The sequence below is a fragment of the Trachemys scripta genome, chromosome 7 (genome assembly GCF_013100865.1).
Source record: "Trachemys scripta elegans isolate TJP31775 chromosome 7, CAS_Tse_1.0, whole genome shotgun sequence".
Lineage (NCBI taxonomy): Eukaryota > Metazoa > Chordata > Testudines > Emydidae > Trachemys > Trachemys scripta.
The window spans coordinates 52582170-52599207 of NC_048304.1; the positions used below are offsets into that span (position 1 = coordinate 52582170).

Here is a 17038-nt window from a genome sequence, read left to right on the forward strand (position 1 = left end):
ATGGGAGGGGTCAAGCAACCAAAACATGTTGAAAACCTCCGGCTTTCTTTTTTAATACTATATTCAAACCATTTATGACAATGGCCATTATGAATCTTAGGATTTGACCCACAGATCTTAATATGTGGGCTGATAGAAATTTTGATGATAATGATAAAGTGGAATAGCATGTCTCCCTCCCAAAGCAGAGGGCCAAAGGAGAATCTAGGGAATAAAGAGGACTGGACAAAAAGTCTAGTCCACAAAGTTAGGACAGTTAGATGTAGGGAAATGCCCTGTAAATTATATGTGGTTTCTTAGCTGAATCTTTATGACGTTTCAGATGAACAATATAGAAAGTTCCAATCTATTAAAGTTTGTTCTCCAGTACTAATTTATTTTATCCAAATGCTTGACATCTTGTTCTTGTAAAGCATGATGTCATGATGCACTGTCCCAGTATGAAAATGTGTTAACCCCACAGATATTGGGGAAATTTTTAATACCCAATGTGTAAGTTGTGGAATGCAGAACAACCCCATCTAATGCAAATCGTAAACATTTGAATGGCAGAGAACACTAGATATAGAAGAGATGAGGATTTAAGTGAGGGTTAAAATTTCAATGCATCTGTATCTATCTTAGGTGTTTGCCCTTATTTAACCAGATTAAAGACTGTTTAGTTGAACCAGTGCAGCTGTTCTAATGGAGGCCAAACCTTAATATGTATAGACTAAGGATCTAATCCTGTAGTCCTTGTGACAGTAGTCTAATTAAAGTCCAGGGTGAAATGCTTGCCCCATTGAAGTCAGTGGCAACACTCCCCATGACTTCAGTGGAGCCAGGATTTCCCCCAAAGTAAGTAAGGGTACAGGCTCAGGCATCAAATTATTGGAGTTGTTATTGTGGGTCAATGAGGGTAAATAGTGGGGAAGATATAAGTATAGAGCCACTATGATCATGCTAAAGATATCTTTGACCATTAAATGTCTTGCAGTGTTTCTTGAATGTAGGAGAAAATGTACAGTAGTGGATGTCAGGAAGGAACATGTCCCACTCCCTGCTACCCCCACAGCAAAGACAAGATCACTTTCTGGCAAGAGGTCCTTTAGATTTGCAGGCACAGTTGCCTGACACCTAAAAATAAGGACTGTTTTTTATTTTCCTTATTTCCTCCTGACAGACCATTCAGATTGTAGCCCGAGGACTTTGAATGTTAGCTGTGCATTTGAAACACCCAGTCAGGAATCTGTACTGGAGTTAGCGCCTGACGTAACTCCCAATGAAATAAGTGACAGACCTCCCATTGACTTCAATGGGAGTCAGGGGCATATTGACTTGTCTCATTTAAAGAGCCTTGATTTAAGGCCTGGTCTGCTCTTAAAACTTGGGTTGTTGTAGCCAAGGTGCTCAGAGGTATGAAAATTCCATACTGACCTAACCCCCAGTGTAGACGCAGCTAGCCTGATGGAAGAATGCTTCCATTAACCTAGCTACCATCGCTTAGGAAGGTGGAGTTCTTGCAGCAATGGAAAAACCCCTTCCATTGCTGTGGTCTGTGTTTGCACTACAGGCTTACAGCAGCATAGCTATGGCGCCGTACCTATGCCGCCAAGTGCCTATAGTGTAGACATGGCCTAAGTTGTTTTGAACTGAAGAACTTCATAGTTGTTTAACTGCCTGGCCTTGTTACTGAAAAGAATGGATGTCAGTGAACCTGAAGAGCTAACTGGATTTAACAGTTCCATCAGCACGTTTGAGAACTGCCGCTTAGATGGCCAAGAGGTAGATGAGGAGGAGGATGAAGGAGTCTGGTAGAGAATTAGAGATGGATTCCGTATAATTGTTCTTGCTTTCTGTGTTCTCTGCTTCCTTTTTCTGTTTTTTTTTTTTTTTAAATCAGTCTGACTCTGTTGATTACTCAGTACTCAACTACCATTACTAATAAAAGAGAGCAACTGTCCCATAGTGGTTTGAATGAAAGAGAGTTGCTGTCAATTGTAAAGGCTTGGTTATTTTTATCTTCCAATCTCCTTTGCCCAGCAAAGTAATTGGGGTTTTAACAGCAAAATATGCAGTGCTTTAAAAATCACAGTGTGATTTAAATTGTCATTTGGCTTAGTAGAGAAGGCACTGGACTGGGACTTAGGAGATCTAGGGTTTATTCCCAGCTCTGCCATTGGCGTGCAGGGTTATTATGGGCAAGTCACCTCACCTCCCTGGGCCTCAGTTTCCCCATCTGAAAAAATGACCTCCTTTGTAAAGTGCTTTGAGATCTACTGATGAAAAGTGCTAGGTATAATTATTATTTAAATGTGGTCAATCAAGAGGACAGTGATTATGGGTTTGTCCAGTATAAGCATAGAGAAATGACTTCATTAAGGACATTGTGTTTATAATGTCATCATTGCTGTGAAAATGTGCTGGGTTTTTGCTGGTGGTTAGCGAGAAGGCCATGTTCCTTTTTAATTTGCTATGGTGGTGATGAAATTATCATATCCCAATGTTTCCCTCTTCTGCAGGATCTCGTCATGAAATTAATGCAGATGGTTAGTGTTTCTCCGGCGCCAATCCAGCATGACATTATTACCAGCTTGCCAGAGATCCTGGAGGATTCCCAGCAAAGTGAAGTTGCCAGAGAGGTTAGGTAAGGTTGATACTCATGCTATCTCTTAATCCTCTTCCCTGTGTATGCTTTACTCCCAGCTATGCAGTGCACCAGAAGTGAGATATGTTTTATCAAATTGTGAACTCCACTTTGTTTTGTATCTTCCATTTTGGTGTAGGACATCAATTTTGTTGTAGGGGCTGAGCTTATGTCTAATCTTGCCCTGGGGCAGGTTATTATGCTGTATCCCAGACACTGCCTTGCTCAAGAAGGGTGAGAGACACCTATTTGAGTGACTGTGTCAGATGGGGGGCATTTCCAGGTCCCAGCCCCATGTCTCTGCACAAACACTAATCCTCCCTCCTGTGGGGTCAGAGTTAACTCCCTAGATCAGGCACCATGGTCAACAATAGAACAACATTTTTTCTAACTCAGGCAAAGCCAGGAGTAGATCCAGCTCAGGCTTTCTGGCAGGAGTTACACAGACTCCCTTATCCCGATACAGCACCCCCAAACCTAACTAGGCACATGCCCAGACTCTCTGCCTCCCACCAATGCAAGCCCTGCTTGGGTCAGTCCAACTTGTCCGTGCACTCTGATGCTGGTGTGTGCTGTGAGCTTAAACTGCTAGGTCTTGCTGTGCTATCTCAGAAGTCCTGTTGTCTCCAGGCTGTGTGTCTGTAAGAGTCCCCATTTTGCAAGCACCAGTGCAGTAGCTGGCTCTCCTCCAAGCAACTCCTAGTTCAGACTCTGTACCCATGTGCTCTGGTGTCTCCCTGCCCCAGGCGGTCCATAGTTAATTCTGTGTCCTTGTTCTGGAGTGGAACTCCCCCACTCCCTCAGCCAGTCAGTTTCCTCAGAATAGCAGGAGGTTTGGGGGTGGAGGGGTGGGAACAGCGATGGGAAGGGGTTCTACCCAGCCCCAAAACTCTAACTGAGAAACAATCACAGAGCGATTTAGGGTCATCAACTCTAATGTGTGTTAAATACTGGATCATCCACATGGAACAATGGACTGTCTACATCAGGGGTCTTAAACACGTGGCCCGCCAAGCTCCCCAGGCCTCCCTGCCCGCGTGCCCCCGCCACCCCTCTGTCTACCCCCGCTCCCTGAAGCGGCTGGAACTATGTCCTGCAGCCCCGGGCGGGGGGGGGGGAGGAGGGAGGAAGTAGAGGGCTCCATGCTCTCGCTTCCAGGCACTGCCCCCTGCAGCTCCCATTGGCCGGGAACGGGGAACCGCGGGAAACCCCCTCCCCCCCCCGGTACTCTGGCTGCTTCCTGGAGCAGAGCAGAGCAGAGCGGGGCCAGGTAGCCACAGTGCATGGTGCCGGAGCCCGCACCCCACATCCCAACCCCCTGTCTGGAGCCCCCTGCCAAATCCTACATCCTCCCGCACCCCAACTCCCTGCCCTGAGCCCCCATCACACCCCGCACTCCTCCTGCACCCCAACCCCCTGTCCGGAGCCCCCTGCACCCCAATCCCCTGCCGCACCCCTCATCCCTCCTGCACCCCACACCCCAACTCCCTGCCCTGAGCCCCCTGCTGTACCCTGCACCCCAACCCCCTGCCGCACCCCTCACCCCTCCTGACCCCAATTTCCTGCCCTGGGCCCCCATCACACCCCTCCTGCACCCCCTGGGGGCAGGGAGGGGGCAGAGTTGGGGTGAGGACTTTGGGGAAGAGGTTGGAATGGGGACAGGGAAGGGGCGGGAAGAGGTGGGGCAGGGGCGGGGCCTCATGGAAGGGGTGGAGTGGGGGCAGGGCCGGGGGCAGCAAGGGGTGGGTGTTAATGATGCGGCCCTCGGGCCAATGCACTAGTCCTCATGCGGCCCTAGTGGTCATTTGAGTTAGAGACCTCTGGTCTACATCAGTGCCTAATTGTGGGGGGGAAAGGGGCTGGAGTTTCTCAGCCTGAGCACATGGCGGAAAGCGGTTAGAGACTATGGGTATGTCTACACTAGAAATGTAAGTCGACCTATATTAGGTGCGTGTCCACACTGCCCTCCTTGGGTCAGTGGTGCACATCCTCACCATGAGTGCTTCCACTGACTTAAGAGGGGCAGTAGAGCCTGGTCTCTCAGCTCCGCAGGCAGCTTCCTGTCCAGAGCCTGGCTGCTCCACAGACTCTCGGGCTCCCAGTGGGCTGTCTCTCTCCTCCCTCTCCTCCCCCCCCCCCATTCCCTACTGGGAGCGCGGGAAGTCACGTGAGGCTTCCTGCCTCCCCAGCTCCCAGATGGGAGCAGGGTCCATTCTTGCCCCAGCTCTCAGCCAGGAGAGGGGTCCAGCTCTCCAGGAGAGCTGGAGGCAGCTGGACTTTAGCTGCCTGGCTTTCTTGTCAATTACACGGCTCCTGCCATGAAATTGACAAGACAACCAACAACTGATGTAAGTAATGCAGTGTCTACACAGATATTGTGTTGCCCTAACTACACCAGCATAAGCCTTATGCCTCTCGTGGAGGTGAAGTTATTATGTCGGTGGATTGAGGTACTTCTATCAGCAGGAGCAAGGCTATAGTGTACACACTGACATAATTAGGTTGATGTAAGCTGCCTTAGGTCAACCTAACTGTATAGTATAGATCAGCCCTATATTTAAGGGGTGGGCTCTCTGCGAAGGTGGGCTGGCCACCGCAACATGTAAGCAGAATGGGCTGGAGAGAGAGAAGGCAGGAGGAGCTCTGCCTAGACTGAAACACTGGCAAGACTCTGGACTCATAAAAGGCGTGAGATCAGACTAAGGGGAGGGTGCGTTTTAGGACGTTGTTTTTAAAGATCTATAACACACTCTAATGTGTTCTAAGAGTAAAAGGACTATAATTAAAAACATCCTTTGCTAAATCTATCTTTCCTGCCATCTTCTTGAAGGGATTGAATTAGAAGCCAGCATGCCAGCAATCAGGTGGAATTCAGGGGGTGCATGTCAAAGCAATTGCAGGGCTTGGGTGATCTGAGGCATTGATTTTGGGGACGAGTGTGGTTGGACTGTCATCCCATGATCTAAGGAAGGGCTCAGACAAAAGGTCTGTGCCTGGGAGTGTGCTCTAGAGACTCAGCGCCAGAAACAGTGACTAGACAGGGGGCTTAGAAGCACATGGGGCTCATGCGTGGGTCTCTTACTGCAGATTGGTGACTGTCCAGAAGAGAGCCCTGGGACAGGTTGTACCAACACGTGGTAGTTAATGTATTAGCTAAAGCATGTTAAACATACACCTTTTTTCCTAGTAAAAACATGGCCTTAGACTAAGTTTTTGTGGGCAGTGACTGTCTTTTACCTCCGTATAATGCCTAGCACAATGGACACCTGGGGCTTCTAGGTGCTACTGCAATAAAAATAATTCATAATAATAATTAAATATCATGTAATAATATGTATGTACAAGGTGGCAGAATTAAGTTTGCACAGGCAACTTTTGACTGCTTGGCTGAATAACCTTAACATTCTTGTAGTGCTGGGTGGTTTTTTGTATGTAATTTCATATGTGTTTTTTAAAAAGAAACCGAAAAAACAGAAATTCCATCATATGGATTCATACTGACCCCTGCTTGGGTCATCAGCAGATTTTGAACCAAGCACCTTTAGGGCCACAGCACAGATTTTTACTACTTGAGCTAAAGGAATAGATGGTAACAGCCTAATACTGTTAACACTTATGTGGACCAACCACCAGCGGGAACACAACATGCACTTTGCAAGTTGCATAGTATCTTACATAATTGTCTACAAGACAGCAGAGTAATGTTGGGATCAAGATTTGTGAAGTCTTTTCCTGGCTCTGGAGGGCAGTGAGTTTACTGGTTACAGAGAGCACTATTAATGACCTTGTGCCACCACTCAGTGAAATATGGGCAATAATACTTGCCTGCCTCTTACTGTGGTTATTGGAAAAGTCCTCACGCCCCTGTAACAGGCTGTGAAATTCAATACATTATTAACATCAGTCAGTGGAAGGTGGCTCCCTGCTCAGTGCACTTTCCCCACAAGCCAAAGGGAAAGATGTTGTTGTGCTTGTGTCCTGTCTGGGACCATGTCTGCACTACGGGGCCTATAGCGGCATAGCTATGCATAACCTCACAGCGTAGATGTAGCCTGCACTGACAGAAGGGGCTTTTCTGTCTGTGTAGGAACACCACTTCCCCAAAGTGTTCTGTCGACCTACCAGCATTTACACTGGGGGTTAGGTCAACTCCTATTTTGCTTAGGAGTGTGGATTTTTCACAATTGTGAGCGATATAGCTATTTCAACCTTGATTTTAAGTGTCGGCCAGGCCTGGTGCTCTAATTCTGGGTCTGCGATGTAGGAGGCTGGGCCTGAGAGCATGACTGGGGCATGTGGAAGGTCAGTGGGACCAGAGCACGCTCAGTAACATGGAATGTTCAGAAATTTTAAGAACAAAGCCTCTAACAAATCTCTACTGAGCAGGGGCAAATGCGTGATTTTCAGGGCTTTATAATTTGGCCAAATCTGGGTGGATTTTTATGGGGTGGTAAAAGGCATCTCACTGACCCCAGGACCAGTCCTTGCCAAATTTCAAGTCCTTGCTCCACCTGAAAACTGAGGCTTATACTGGAAAGTGCTAGGCATTGCTCCCAGTCCTGCCCAAAATAACAATGAGAAATAGTAAACTTTACTCCTTTTCATGTCCACTTAAGTTAAATTAATATATTGTGTTCAGAGAGAAGCAATTTTTTCCAGAGTAACCATTTTCTATAGTGCCTCTGGCATATATTTGTCACTGTTGCAGAGATTCTGGAATGAGTGGAGAAACTGCTGACATTTTATAATTGTATAATTCCACTTAATAAAAAACTTTTATTTATTTGTCTGCAATCTTCTTCTTGTGTATCAGCCAGCTGTTAAAACGGGACAATCGCCTAACTGTTCCGATCCTGGATGCCCTTTCCAGTTTGGATCTTGACGCAGGACTTTTGGCTGAGGTAAGAGATTCTCTACTAAACAGAAGCATAAATATTAGAGCTGCTCTGATCATTCCAAGTGTTGTGTTAAAACCAGCTTCTTTGAGTCTTTCTGTGCCAGCCAAAGTGGGAAAGGTGGCAGGAATGTCATTTGAATCTATAAGCCTATTATATAAAATTGTTCTTGAGAGAAAGCAGTGAATTGAGGATGACTTATATGAGATTTTCTGGCTGTAATGCAGTGGTGTGTTCTCAGAGGATGTGCCATCCTCAGTTAGCAACTGTTTATGCCCTGAAACATAAGGGCTTATTTCCCCTATTGTTTTTACCCTGTCTATTGTAAATGGATGTTCTCATTATACGTGTACATTTCTAACCCTTTAAATCCTATTAAACTCTTGGCCTCAGTGATATTATTGTGACACCTAGTACCACAGATTGTGTTATTTTTTAAAAAATATTCTATTATCCATCTTAAATTTGTTGCCCTTCAATCTCATTGACTGTCCCCTTGATCTTGTATGATGAGAAATGCTAAATAGGAGCACACAATTTACCGTCTTCATTATTTTGTGTCACTATACGATGTCCCTTCTGAACGAAACACTCCGTCTTTTCAGGCTGTTCTCATGTGGAATTCACTTCAGCTTCTGATCATTTCTGTTGCCCATCTCCAAAACCCTTGTTATCTCTGCTATTTAGTTTTTGACATGTGGAGACCAGAATAGAATCCAGTATTCTAGGTGAGAGCATCCCACTGATTTATATAACATTCCATATTCTTCTCTAGCCCCTTCCTTTGCATCCAAACATCTTGTTTGTTTTATTGGCCATCATTGACATTGATCAGCAGTTTTCACTGAGCTGTTTACAAGAATTCTCAGGTGTCTTTTCTTGAGTGGCTCCAGTCAATTTAGAATCCAGCAACATATGGGTATTCAGAATATCCCTTCCAATGTGTATTACTTTACACTTGTCAGCACTGAATATCATTGGCAATCGTGTTGCCCATTCCCTTACCTTGCCATGATGGTGTTGCCCTACTCCCTGCGAAGTTCCTCGCTATGTTTTCCAGCCTTGCCTATTCTAAATATTTTTTTTGTAGATTCATAGATTCCAAGGCCAGAAGGGACTATAGTGATCATCTAATCTGACCTCCTGTATAACACATGCCAGAGAACTTCTCCAAAATATTTCCTAGAGTAGATCTTTTAGAAAATCATCCAATTTTGATTTAAAGACTGTCAGTGATGGTAAATCCTCCCGAACCATTGGGAATGATTTTTCATCATTTGCAAATGTTGCCACTTCATAGTTCAGTTTTTTTCTGGGGATTTTTATTAAATATCACCAGTCTCTGTTCAGAACCACTGGCCACCTTTCCCCATTATGGAAATTCCACTGTGCATCTCAATTTAAAAAGAGAGAAAGGTCTGTGTCATGGGGTGTATAGAACCCATGCTGGCCTGATAACCAAGAAATTAAAGCAATAACTGCCTGTCAGTGCTGATTTGCAGCCTCACAGCAGCTGGGGGAGAAAAAGAGCTGAGAAGCAGAAGGGTGGGGTGGCTGCCAGAGGAGCAAGCAGGCCAGAGAAAGAGGGTCCTGCCAGCAAGCTGGCGAGAAGCCTCCCCAGACTGACAACAGCCCAAAGAATGAACGACCAGAGCCACAGGCCGCAGAAGCCTACAGAGCCAATGGAAGTAGGAAGGAGCTCAGAGTATTGCAGGAAAACTGTTACGGACTGATTCTGCCTGCCTGCCTGGGTTAAGGGTCCTGAGCTGGAATCCAGTGGAGTGGGTGTGCCTGAGTTCCCCTACCAACCCCTTAACAGAGACTTAAAAGCCAAAGGGGGTTCCAGGCCCCTTTAGGAAAGGACCAGATAACCCTGCCAACCATAAGGGGAAGCCCGTCCCCAGTGGGACAGAAATTAATGTCCTTGCCTCCAGAAGGACTATGGAGACCCAGACCAGAAGGGCAAACTAACTGCCCTGTCGATCTGAAACGATTGCGCAATGCCCTGTCTAACCAAAGGGTGGCACTACTGCACGGGGCACCAGCTCACAGTCTGTAAACAGGCTTGTGGGCTGCCTTTCGGAGATGCTGCTGCACATGGAGGCAAAGGAGCCAGAGAGGACAGTTTATATCTATATTGATGACCTCTGCTGCTTGTCTGACTTTGGCTGTTTAAAGGGATCCCACTGTGGATCATGATTTCTTGGAAAGCGGCTGAGGGAGATTCAGTGACTCGGCACTGGGCTTAGTCTCTGTGTTTTTGTTTTGACTTTTATTAATACAGAATGCTGCTGAAGAAGACACAAGTGGCACCATTCTGCAACCCCCTCTCAGAATGAATCCCTGCTGATATAGCATCAGTCATGTCTCTGTTGACTGGCAGTCATTTTTATGAGGTGTCACCTCATTGTAAAGGCAACACCTACAAGATAACTGTACAGCAGGGTGAAAATGTAGAATGGAGGTGACGTACAAAGGCTTCTCCCAGCCAGAGCCTATGTACGTGCTGAAATGGTACAATTCTCATGTTCAGGTTGCTTCTGAGCACAATGCAGGTTGTTTGTTTGAGTGTATTAAAGACTATTTTATTATTTACGCAGCCCCAAAGGGGTGCTAGTGCTCTAGAATAAACTTTACATCCCCCTGGCACCCTAGTCTTACAGATGACACAATATTGCTCTTCCCTTTAGGTGCGGCAGTCTGCTATGATCATTGTGCCTGCTGTAAAATTGGAAGATTTGCCTGTAGTAATCAAATTCATTCTACATAACATCAAAGCTGTGGATGCAGTAGAGGTACAGTATTTACTCTGTCACAGAGAGGAGATGTACAAATGAGTATTCTTTAGGAACACAGGAATGGCCATGCTGGTATAAACCTATGGGCAACATAGTCCAGTGTCCATCTTGGCAGAGATCAATGCCTGAGTCTTCAGGAGAAGGTGAAATACTCTAATAATACTCCACATTACTAATTACTAAACCCCAAAAGGAATTTATTCCTGATCCCCATTGTTGATTCACTTCTGCCCTGAAGCGTGAGGATTAAGAGCCCCTCATGTGCTCTGGGTATTTTTCAAGCCCCTTTGTTGTCATTTGTTATTTAAAGTACGTTTTGCAGAAAGTGACAGGAATTTTCTTTAAAGGGCCTTTCCATGAAATTCATGTATGGTGCCCCTCTTTCTGTCTCTTTTGTCCCAGGCCCTTTAAATTTCCCTGGTCCAGCTCCAGCTAGGCTGACTGCAAAAGTCTTTCAAAATAAAATTACCGCAGACACAAAACCTTGATAACAGTAGTCCTCCCTCCCAGTGTTGTTCAGGAGGGTTGTTTTCCATTCCTCTTCCACAGCCTCGGAAAGGGACTGTGGGTCACCCCTTTCCCTCCTGGGGCTGATGGTCCCTGGCAAACAGTTCCTCTCTATTTTCCCCTTTCACCATGAGAACAGGGAACCTTTAGTGCTATCTCCCCCTCTTCTTTCCCCCTTCGCCCCCAATGGTTTTTGTCTCGATTGGTTAGATGATTGATTGGGAGAGGAGCCTTGCCCCACCCTACACTGAAAGGCTGTTGGCTCTGGGCCCTTAAAGAAACAGTCATCTCTTTTCCCTTGGGCCATTTCCCCCATGTCTGCCCCTTCTGTCCCCAGGATCATCATTTGGTTGAGACTGTTTGGAAAGGGTAACCTGAACCCTATTTCCTCTCACTCCCCCAAGTCCTCTTTTCCTCAAAGGACCAGGATGGGGGGGTTGTCACTCCCTGGGTGCAGACTGGGAGCCGCTGGAACTGCTGTGCACCCTAACAATTCAGTTGGGATGGCCTATCTCACACTGCTCTGCTGGTGACTCAGCCAGCCTCTCCAGGCCCTGTTACACCCAACACAACAGCAGGTGGCACCACACACCCAACTGAGTTACCTGGGTGCTTTACCTAAGCCACTCATGGACAAACACGGGCAACAGTCAACTTCCCAGCTCCGCATCCCTACCGGAGTATAAACCCAGAATTATACAGGATCTGTACCATGAAAGCTCATTAATTAATTCACTCTCCTCTCAATGTAGGAAAGATATCCAACAGCGTTTGTTTACCAAGCGGAGATTTTCCCATATACTTCACTCAAAATGCACTGGTTAAGATAAAACATAAAACAAATTTATTAACTACAGAAAGATAGATTTTAAGTGATTATAAGTGATAGCAAAAAGACCAAAGCAGACTACCTAGCAAAGAAACAAAAATGCAAGCTAAGCCTAATATACTAGATAGATGGGGTTTGAATTAGCAACTTCTCACCCTGACTGATGATAGAAGCAGGCTTGCAGATTCTTAAGGCACAAGCTGCATCTGCCTTGCAACTTGGGTTCTCCTCCCCCGTTCCAAATCTTTTGTCTTCCAGAGCTTCTTTCAGGAGTTGAGTTGTGGGAGAGTGAAGACAAATCATGATGTCACTCCCCACCTTATATATTCTCTCCATATGGCAGGAACCCTTTATTTCAAGCTAAGTTCCCAGCCCAGTTTGTGGAAAAATACAAGAATTTAGTGTCGTGTGGTCTAGTCACATGACCTTGCATGCCTTGCTGAGCCATAGCAGCCATTATTCATAGGCTGTCTGAAGCGTTCCCAGGAAAGCTCACTAGGTGGGGAATAAGCTTCTTCTAAGGCCTATTGTTTCCCTTAATGGCCCATTACCTTGAATAGGCCCTTCACAATCAGCTGTCTAGACTGGATGCATCTTGCCTAGTGGATATTACCCAGGTGTAACCACATCTGAAATACAGATACATAGTCAATATTCATAACTCCAGATACAAAAATTATACATGCATACAAATAGGATAATCATATTCAGCAAATTATAACTTTTCCAAAGACACCCTACATGACACATCTTGCAGAAAATGCATCATATAATTATGTCATAATCATATCATAATCATACCACTATGATGAATATGGGATGCAGTGTCACAATCAGTGTATCTCGTTACGGTCTGTAATATTGTCTCGGGGGATTCTACAGAATTGTCTTTATTTTTCTTCCACCTTTCTCTATCCCTCAAATCTATCCATTGATTTGTACAAATGCTCTAACAAATGTGCCTATCTGTTATAAATGACTGTGCTCTGCAGGTGATTTCTGCCCTTCGCAAGAACTTGGATCTGTCGTCATGTATTTTACCTCTGCAGATGCTGTCTTCTCAGAGCAAGCTCAAAAGCCAGCCACAAACGAGGTATTTGCATTGTATCTGCATGATTCTGCTTGGTTTCTGCATAGGAAAGATGGGACAAAAGGACTTTGATTCTAATTTCTGAGACTTCTCAGTTGGGTTTAGTTACATACACTAGCATCATTTGCCCAGTGTGCTATCTCTGCTGGCATCCTCAGTGCTCAGTCAGTGTCCCTTCCAGCCAGCATCACTGCAACCGCATCACTGCAACCACATCCCTGTGTCTGCTGCCATATCCTGTCTAGATGGCACCCTCCGCTGTCCCACTGCAGTGTCTCTTCCAGCCAGCACCACACCCTTGCAGCTGTGCTGGCACATCCATTCTGGCTTGTACTGCTGTGATTTCATCCCCCATCACCCTGGCTGGCATTGCACCCAGGACTAGCACCACTGCCACCTTGTCCCTGTCCCTCTGCCACCACATGATCCCTGTCTGGCACTGCTGCTGCTGCACACATCTCTTCCTACCTGCCCTGCCTTTATTGTGATTCCAGCCAGCATTGTTTTCACTCCATCCCTACCATCGCCTCCCTTCTAGCAGGTGCTGCTGCAGCTGCTCCTCTTAGCGCTGAGTTGACTGGTACCTTTTATGACAAGACTCACAAAACAGATGAGCAATTCTGTTCCTCTCTGGTTATTTGCAGTTCCTCCACAAGCCAAGTAAGCAGCAGCCAGAACTGTGTCAAGCTCCTTTTTGATGTGATAAAGTCGGCTGTGAGATTTCAGAAAGGCATTTCTGAAGCTTGGATTAAGGTCAGATTGTTCTCTCCAGGGTTTCTCTGGTTTGTAATGTAATTAGAACATTAACTGTAGATTTCCCCACTTGCAATTGTAGTTTCACAAAACTATCAGGTGTTATACTTTTATCCCTGAAAGTACTGATACTAAACTTTTTCTGTGGTATTGATGCTTTGCACTTTTCAGCTGTAAATCTCAAAGTGCTCTCAAGACTGTGGGTAAGCAGTACAAGCCTCGTTTTACTAAGCGAGGACCTGAGTCACTGGTGAAGCCCAAGAGTGTCTTTTAAAATGAGCACTTCTTTGTAAATTTGTGCTTTAGGTTATCTGGGCCTCAGTCACCTCATCTGTGAAGTGGGGGTAATGATATTGCTGTTCTTCATAAGGATTAGCTTGGTAATTGATGTTTGTAATGCACTATTGAAATGTCCAGCAGGGACTGATCCTGCAGAGAGGGCAAAGTTCCATTTTTAATGATGGGCTGGGGTATAAATTATGAGCCTGGAATTGGTTTCTTGTTCCCAATTCTTAGTTTGTTTATTCAGGACTTCAGTTCGTTTTTCAAAGGCTGAAGTTGTTTAAGAGTATCCTCAGTCAAACTGTAAATTTGCACATTTATTCATGTGGGAGCATGTAGGACTGGAGGGAAAGAGCAGATCTTAAAAGAATAACTGGATGAAGTCAGATGTCCTGTGATATAAGGTGTTCAGATGCGAGTGGAGATGCTACTCAGGATCTAGGCAAGAATGAGGGAAAAACTGAGGAATCATAGAAGAAATTTGAGGAAAATATACTGTGCTGCGTGCCTTCTTTCCCTTCCCTGTGCCTAGAATACTTCCTGCCGGCTGCATTCAGCCATACCAGAGTGTTAGACACACTTTGAGAAAGTGAGGAACTTTCGGCCTATCTTGCAGTTTGAATGTTCTGTTTATCTGGCAGTTTCTTTCCCCCAAAATAGTGTACCCACTCACCTGAGCCACTCTCACTGGATCAAATTTTACATGCTGTGGTGGCTAGACTTTTTTATTTTATTTTTTTAAGGGAATTGTTCTGTTCCTCAATGAAAACATTATTCTTACTCTGGAAAAATTTCATATGGGGAGGTGGAGGAGGAGGAGCTAGCTTTTAATGAGCGCTCTAGGAACTGCCTCCAGACTCTGCAGTATTTAGTGCAATCCAGTATCCTGGATTGATGGGTTTGCAGAGAAGAGAAACTGACAGGTGCAATATTTCTTTTGCTATCTGCCTGGCCAGTCTGGTCATTTCCATTGTGTAGGATATGTGTGTTTTGAAGTCCGTTATTACTGTACGCTATTCATAGAATCCTAGGACTGAAAGGCACCTCAAGAGGTCATCTAGTTCAGTCCCCTGCACTCATGGCAGGACTAGGTATTATCTAGACCATCCCCGATAGGTGTTTGTCTAACCTGCTCTTAAAAATCTCCAATGATGGAGATTCCACAACCTCCCTAGGCAATTTATTCCAGTGCTTAACCACCCTGATAGTTAGGAAGCTTTTCCTAATGTCCAACCTAAACCTCCCTTGCTGCAGTTTAAGCCCATTGCTTCTTGTCCTGTCTTCAGAGGGTAAGAAGAACAATATTGTAACTGTTTGTTTATTTCTTTCCTCCTTAGGCTATTGAGAACACTGTCTGTGTGTCTGACCATAAGGTAATGCCTCTTTTGACTCTTCCTGTGCTGTAGTTGTTGTGTTATGAGCATCTGTCTTGGACACACACTAGCAAGGGCACTTGCTTTGTCCACAGCAACAGGATTGGAGGTTTTGCTATGGAGATTAGGAGATCAAGATCAAGAGATCTTGTGGGTCTCCATGCATTTGTTCTCTCCATGGTTTTAACTGGGTTTGCTCTGAATTATATTTACACCTGAACATTCTTAATAACAAATGCATCCAGCCCAGTCTGAAAGTCATGTGAGAGACGGTTTCTCTGAATCCACCTCCCTCCTCGACCTGTGGTACTAGAGTCTGATCAGCCAGTTAAGTGACCTATTGAGCCCCGAACTTTCTCTGTAGAGTTGATGAAAAATGGATGGTTCTTTTTAGTTTTTATTTTCTTTAGTGTTCTGTAGCCCAGCATCTCCCCCAATTCTGGACATCTCAGCTGCTTTCGTCTCTCTGCAGTGCACAGATGTGGATGAGCATTTTGGCGCCACACACTTTGGTCATGCGCCCCCCCCCCCCCATCCGTGGCAGCAGACAGTGGCTGTTCCTTTTGCTCTTGCCCTTGCTCCTTCAATTTTAACTTTTCTGTCTTGTTCTTTGGGCAGGGGGGAGCAGGGTTCTCCCTCCATGAGCCTCCGCTGCGATGTTTCCCTGCTGGGTCCTCTGCTCCTTACAGGCACGGCCAAGCAGCCAAGAGAGCACTGAGTCAAATCGAAACAGTGCTCGATTTGTGAGGAAGCCATCCCAGGCTCGGCAGATGATAAGTTGCCCCAGCCTTCAGTCCCTAATTTTGTTAGGTCCTGGGGCTACGAGTCGGAGAGGCAAGTGGGCTCCCTACCAATGTTCCCTCTAATTTTTTCCGTCCATGTGCGGAATTAATTTTGTTACGTGCACCAAATGATCGAGATCATGTGTGGATGTGCACCACCAGTAAGTAGAAACAAAAAACCTAGATATAATAGATATTTTTAAAAAATTACCATAGGAATAATTACTTCAGCCAGGAAAGGTTAGGAATTTTAGAACTCATTACTCAAAGAATTAAATGTAAGTGTAAGAGAGAAATAAAAACGATGAAATGCATAGACCAGTCAAAAAACTCAAATAACAGTACTTTGAAAGAATAAAATTACAGAGAATATATGTGCATTGCAGGAAGTAACAACAACAACAATGATACAAGTATGTGTTGGGAGGTGACTCTGTGTGTGTGTGTGTGTGTGTGTGTGTGTGTGTGTGTGTGTGTGTGAGAGAGAGAGAGAGCGAGAGAGACAGAGGCACACAGTGTCTGTGTGTGAGAGAGACATGTGTTGCCCCTTTAAGAACATTGCCCTTTTAAGTAGATCAGCACTCAAAGGAGACAGAGCAGCAGCCACTAGCAAGCTCCCTCCATCCCACTCCTGAACCCTGTCACCCCCTGTCAAGGCTGTATCCCCACTTTGAACTTTACGGTACAAATGTGGGGGCCTGTATGAAAACTTCTAAGCTTAACTACCAGCTTAGATCTGGTCCGCTGCCACCATCCCAAAGCTAATTCCCTTCCCTGGGTAGCCTTGAGAGACTTTCACCAATTCCCTGGTGAATACAGATCCAACCCCCTTGGATCTAAAACAAGGAGAAATTAACCATTCCCCCTCCTTCCTTTCACCAACTCCTGGTGAATACAGATCCAACCCCCTTGGATCTAAAAACAGGGAAAAATCAATCAGGTTCTTAAAAAGAAGGCTTTTAATTAAAGAAAAAAGGTAAAAATCATCTCTGTAAAATCAGTATGGAAAATAACTTTACAGGGTAATCAAACTTAAAGAGCTCAGAGGACTCCCCTCTAGTCTTAGGTTCAAAGTACAGCAAACAAAGATTAACACTCTAGTA

At 45.3% G+C, this 17038-nt stretch overlaps 1 protein-coding gene across 3 annotated transcripts in view; it reads left to right on the top strand.

Annotated features, from left to right (window-relative positions):
* Positions 1-17038, top strand: part of FANCD2 (FA complementation group D2) — a 216818-nt gene that overhangs the window by 29048 nt on the left and 170732 nt on the right. For all 3 annotated transcript variants that reach the window (XR_004646377.1, XM_034775009.1, XM_034775010.1), the window contains exons 9-14: positions 2502-2626; positions 7440-7527; positions 10212-10316; positions 12648-12748; positions 13390-13498; positions 15118-15153. Coding sequence is in view for 2 of the 3 variants with exons in the window: in XM_034775009.1 (XP_034630900.1) it covers positions 2502-2626; positions 7440-7527; positions 10212-10316; positions 12648-12748; positions 13390-13498; positions 15118-15153 (564 nt within the window). In the remaining variant the exon portion in view is untranslated. The remainder of the gene's footprint in view (positions 1-2501; positions 2627-7439; positions 7528-10211; positions 10317-12647; positions 12749-13389; positions 13499-15117; positions 15154-17038) is intronic.